The sequence below is a fragment of the Acinonyx jubatus genome, chromosome D4, assembly GCF_027475565.1.
Source record: "Acinonyx jubatus isolate Ajub_Pintada_27869175 chromosome D4, VMU_Ajub_asm_v1.0, whole genome shotgun sequence".
Classification (NCBI taxonomy): Eukaryota; Metazoa; Chordata; class Mammalia; order Carnivora; family Felidae; genus Acinonyx; species Acinonyx jubatus.
Window position 1 is genome coordinate 36260120 of NC_069391.1, and position 5659 is coordinate 36265778.

At 44.4% G+C, this 5659-nt stretch overlaps 1 protein-coding gene across 1 annotated transcript; it reads left to right on the forward strand.

Annotated features, from left to right (window-relative positions):
* The first annotated feature begins 1711 nt into the window (after positions 1-1711).
* Positions 1712-2752, forward strand: LOC106981250 (olfactory receptor 13C7). The gene has a single exon (XM_015079388.3). The coding sequence runs from the start codon at positions 1718-1720 to the stop codon at positions 2675-2677; it is 960 nt and encodes a 319-aa protein (XP_014934874.1). The 5' UTR covers positions 1712-1717; the 3' UTR covers positions 2678-2752.
* The last annotated feature ends 2907 nt before the right edge of the window (positions 2753-5659 follow it).

Below are 5659 nucleotides of genomic sequence, written 5' to 3' on the forward strand. Positions count from 1 at the left end.
GCTCCAGAGGGCACCATTTATATTGCCTGCAATGTAAATGGGATCTGTTGCTGTGCATCATTGTAGCCTGGCCTTGAAGGAGCCTCACTGGCTCAGCAGCCCAGACTTCCTGAGCCCTCCTTCCCCACTTCAACAAAAGCAGTTCTGCTTTATATTTTAGGGCTCTGAATTTAAGAAAGCAAAAGTTCTCTTTCCTTAAAAAAAGAAATTATCTTTACTAAAAAGTTTGAACACCATTGATCTCTTTTAATCCCAACACAGAATAGGGTAACCTAAGCATGTAAGAGAGGGAAGGAAGTACTGAAGTCTAAACAACAAGTTAGAAGGTTAAGAATATAGCCCAAACCTCTGGCTTACAGACCTGATGACTTTCCACAAATTCACTGCAATTCCAGAAGGAAGCTGAGTACCACAGTATGAATAAGGAACTCTTAGGAAGCTGTCTTCTTGGTTCAATGTGAAGAAAAATTTTCTAATACTCTAGAGCTCTGCAAATAATGGAGTACACCATTTAGTAATGTAATGAGCTCTTCATTCTTAGAAGATATCAATCTGAAACTAAAAAGCCATGCATCTGTGGGGCATAGAAAATGATCTCGAATGGGAGAGAGGGATGGACTAGATTACTTGGGGAACAGAATCAGTGACAGAATATTAGCCTGAGTGACATATCTAGCAGATACGTCAAAAGGCTCAAGGACTACTAATGCCCACTGATTCCTGTATGGATGCTCACCTAGAGGAAAGGTGACCCAGTAGAATGATAAGAAAAAAAGCACTGCTCTACTTATCTAAGAGAACTAGATTTCCATAAACTGTGATTTCACTCTGCATCTTTACAGCCAGTCCTGTAGCTTCGTGGAACATCAGATTCAAACTATTTGGGATGTATTAGCATTTCCAGAGCACAAAGTTACTTTGAGACTCCCTCCCACCCAACACACACACTTGTCTTTCCATCTCTTTTTGTCCTTAAAAGTCTAGCTGGATTTTATATTACCAAAGAGCTTTCCATGACCCTATTTCCATCAATACCCTGGGTGCCCTTATGGATACTCTAGTCTCTTCTGAATCTTTTGCTTCCCTTTCCTGTTAAGTTGTGAGCTCACTTAAACCTGGGTTATGAAGCACCCCTGTTCCTCATAGGAACTGTCATACCCACTTATTGGGTGCTCAAAAAGTAGGTGGAAGGATGTTCAGACACAGATGGATGGATGGAAAGCCCTGGAGCCAGTGTTGCCCATGAGAAAGGAGATCTTGGGAACAAGAGTATGTTTTCTGTGAGAATGACCTGGAGAGGAAATTAGTTGTGGATTCACAACTAATCATTTCACTAGTAACGGGCACAAAGTTGGAGAGCATGGAGCAAACTTAATGTCACTTTTCTGATCAAAGTTTAATGAGATGAACTGCCATATGGACATAGAACCAAAAAAAAACTGAATGTGTTATGTGTCTTATCTCTGATCAAATTCATTAAATTATTAGAATCACCATTTTAAACATTGTAAACTTGATGTCCTATGGTCCCAAAATAATTTCTGATTTTATTGCTTCTTTTTCTTGGAAATAAATAGAGACTGTGGGCTTTCAAGACTATTATCCGATCACTCAGCCTAACTGGAACTTTAGATCATATGCCCTCGGCCTATGCAGGGCAAAGAACATTGAGTTTGGATACCTGGGTGTTTTCCTCTGTTGAAGGAGGAGACATACCATGGAAAGTGTCAACCAGACTGCCTCTGTGATGGAGTTTATTCTCCTGGGACTCTCGGCCCACCCAAAGCTAGAGAAAACGTTCTTTGTCCTCATCCTACTGATGTACTTGGTGATCCTGCTGGGCAATGGGGTCCTCATCCTGATCACTGTGTCTGTCTCCCACCTGCACACGCCCATGTACTTCTTCCTGGGGAACCTCTCCTTCCTGGACATCTGCTATACAACCTCCTCAGTCCCCCTCATTCTCGACAGCTTCCTGACCCCCAGGAAAACTGTACCCTTCTCAGCCTGTGCTGTGCAAATGTTTCTTTCCTTCGCCATGGGAGCCACAGAGTGTGTGCTTCTGGGCATGATGGCATTTGATCGTTATGTGGCCATTTGTAACCCCCTTAGGTACCCTGTGGTCATGAGCAAGGCGGCCTATGTGACCATGGCTATCAGCTCCTGGGCAGCTGGAAGTGCTGCCTCCGTGGTTCAAACGTCCCTTGCAATGAGACTTCCCTTCTGTGGGAACAACATCATCAACCACTTTACCTGTGAGATCCTGGCTGTCCTGAAGTTGGCCTGTGCTGACATCTCCATCAATGTGATCAGTATGGGAGTGACAAATGTGATCTTCCTGGGGGTCCCAGTTCTGTTCATCTTTGTTTCTTACGTTTTCATCCTCACCACTATCCTGAGGATCCCTTCAGCTGAAGGGAGGAAAAAGGCCTTCTCCACCTGCTCTGCCCACCTCACAATTGTGGTCATCTTCTATGGGACTATCCTTTTCATGTATGGGAAGCCCAAATCCAAGGACCCCCTGGGGGCAGACAAGCAGGACCTTTCAGACAAGCTCATCTCCCTCTTCTATGGGGTGGTGACCCCCATGCTCAACCCCATCATCTACAGCCTGAGGAACAAGGACGTGAAGGCTGCTGTGAGAAACTTGGTGAGTCAGAAATGCTTCACCCAGTGAGGTCTGGAGGACAAATGTCCCTGTAGTTCTGTGCTCTTGGCTGCCTGCACCCATGCATCTCAGAAGAATGTGTCCTCCAAGGAAGATAAATGTGAAGAATGATTACCAGAAAACAGAATTCCATATGCAATGGAGAACTTTGGCTGTTACTGGACCCAAGTTCTAAAAACAATAAAACCTAAAACCTGACGGGGTGGGACTTGAAGGGTCAGAAGTGGGTGCTGCTGAAAACACAAATGATTTTGCTGGTTCCCTTTTGGGCACGTGTGAATTCACCCTTGTGAGAAGTTTGCCCATTTGTTTTGGGAAAAACAGCTTAGTGTACCTTTGAGTTACATAAATATCCAAGATCCTTCTCTGGAAAGGAGGCAAGGAAGACAGTGTGGGGCAAAACTCCATGGCAGAATAGCATAAAAAATTATCAGCATTAGAGATAAAATGGCACTCTTTCAATTTTGTTTTTCTTAGTGGCAGGATTGAGACTGGAGATGAGAATGAAGTTGGCTCTTTCCCCTGAGGCTCAGATGAGTTGGGATCATGTAGATTCCATGTAGAGTATTTCCACTGACAGCAAGTAAGCTGGATCCTGCAAATGCATGTGGAAGTTCTTAGCCCAGGAGTACTAATAGCTGGTATCTGGTTTTAAGTTTAATTTTCCTGCTGTCAGTAAGTCTTATGTATTTAAGTACACAGTCTGGCCCTACAGTCCAGAGAGTTAGAAGATGGACCTATGGGGGAGAGCAGAGCAGGAGCATCATGTGACCAGCAGAAGATGGAGCAAGGTGGCTGACTGAGGAGAAGTGGAATGATAAAACTGAAAGGCAGAGCCAGTTTACCATGCACTTAAGAAGGGGTCCAGAGGTGTAATGTGTGATGATCTCAGTCACTAGAGACACAAAAAGGAGCAAAGCTACTAAAAGGAAGTGAACTTTGAATGTCTCTTTTTCCTTGAGGTAACTGGATGTCTCTTTTTTTTTTTCCTGAGAATCAAAATTTTCTGATGAAAACAAATTCTCCCTGCTTGCCTTCCTTGGGTGTCCTGGGCTTCTCCTGTCCGGGATGTGGCCAGCCACCCTCTTTGGCCCCACAGTGCTCTCCTGGCCACACTGGTCAGAAACGTGGACACTGGTCACTGCCCATGTGAGTCCTTAGCCTCTCAGGCTGCTCCTGTCTCACCATTTCAAAGCTGGTATTATTTGTCTCATTCTGGTGTGAGTTTGCCTTTCTTCATTGAGCACAGAGCCTATCTATGTCCATCTTAGCTCACTACAGAGAGGATGACATCAACTCCAACCTTTGTAAGTCAAGAATTGACCTAAAAATGAAACATACTTGTAGAGCAAAATTCCTTTTCAATATCACTAGTTTTGACTAAGAGAACTGTAACTAGTTTCTACCCAGATCTTTCCATAGGACTCTACAGGACTCCTTCAGCTGCCCAAAGTGCTGCCATCAGAGAGCTTTCAGCTGGCAGTCTTCTTCAGGAATTAGCTAAAGAGTGCTCTTAGCTGAAGAGTGGACTCACATAAGGTCATGCCCCCTTCCTCAGGGCAGCCCATATCCAATGATTGACTGATGAAGAGATATAAATGTCTTACCCGCCCCCCCCACTCAGGATAACTCTGAAAGGTGGCCCTACTGCCAGAGTTCCCCACAGGGTTGACTGAGGCCTTTGTTGAGACTACATCACAGGCCAACTCCTCCCTCTGCCCAATCTGGCTTTCTATCCTCCCTTCCACCAGCGTTGATCCCAAGAGCACTCCCTAATAAACATTATGCACCTCAATCTCCATACCAGAGTCTGTTTCCTGGCAAACCCAAACCATGTCATCATGCAAACTCCATTGCTTATGTAATACATATATTCTCTCTTCAGAATCTATGGACCAACCACCTCCCCCCTACCCCGCTGGCAATCATTACAAAACTCATGTAGAATAGTTGTGATGTGGGAAACAGAGGCAGAGAGAAATGTGGATAAAATTAAATATTCCTACAGCTTATAGCCCATTGACAAGTCCTTGAAACAGAGTGACCTTCCTCAAGGAGCTCAGTTGCCTCCATGTTGACACTTTGCTGAGGAAGAAAAGGCAATCTTAGCTCAACCCCTCAGGATCCTGTGAGTCTTCTTTAGCATATGAAAATTCCTTTGGAAACTTCCTTTATCTCTACTCCCCCTAAGATATATGTTAGCGATCATTCCCCAAACACATGGGCCACTGATACACATCTAAAGGGTCTCATGACTAAGGTTTTACTAGAGAGTAGTAAACGACCTTATCCTAACAACAGCTAGCTCCTCAAGGTCCTGGAAACTTTGCTTCCAAATTTCTTAGAGACTTACGCTATTCCTAACCACCCCCCTGAAACTTGAAGGTATATAATCAGTCACCCATCGCAACCCCAGTGCAGCTCTTTCTGCCCATGGGTCCTCCCCATGCTTTAATAAAACCAAATTTTTTGCACCGAAGACATCTCAAGAATTCTCTCTTGGCCATCAGCTCTGAACCCCTTCAAACTGCATCAGTTGTGTTAGCATCAGAAGCTTTAGAACCAGATATTAGTTAGTTTCCAATTCCTCTATTTATCAACTTACTTTGAAGTTTGTTTTATTTTTTTTTTAATTTGTTTTAACATTTATTTATTTTTGAGACAGGGAGAGACAGAGCATGAACAGGGGAGGGTCAGAGAGAGGGATACATAGAATATGAAGCAGGCTCCAGGCTCTGAGCTGTCAGCACAGAGCCCGACACGGGGCTAGAACTCACGGACCGCGAGATCATGACCTGAGCCGAAGTCGGCCGCCTAACCGACCGAGCCACCCAGGCGCCCCTGAAGTTTGTTTTATATTGTAGTTAACCTTTCTGAAATTGGCTTACCACCCCTGTCCTGCCCACCTCCCTAGTTCAGTGTTTCCCATTCCCATTTTATTTGCCATGAACCAAATAGAAAATAATGAATTTGTATGGCACCCTGGGATAA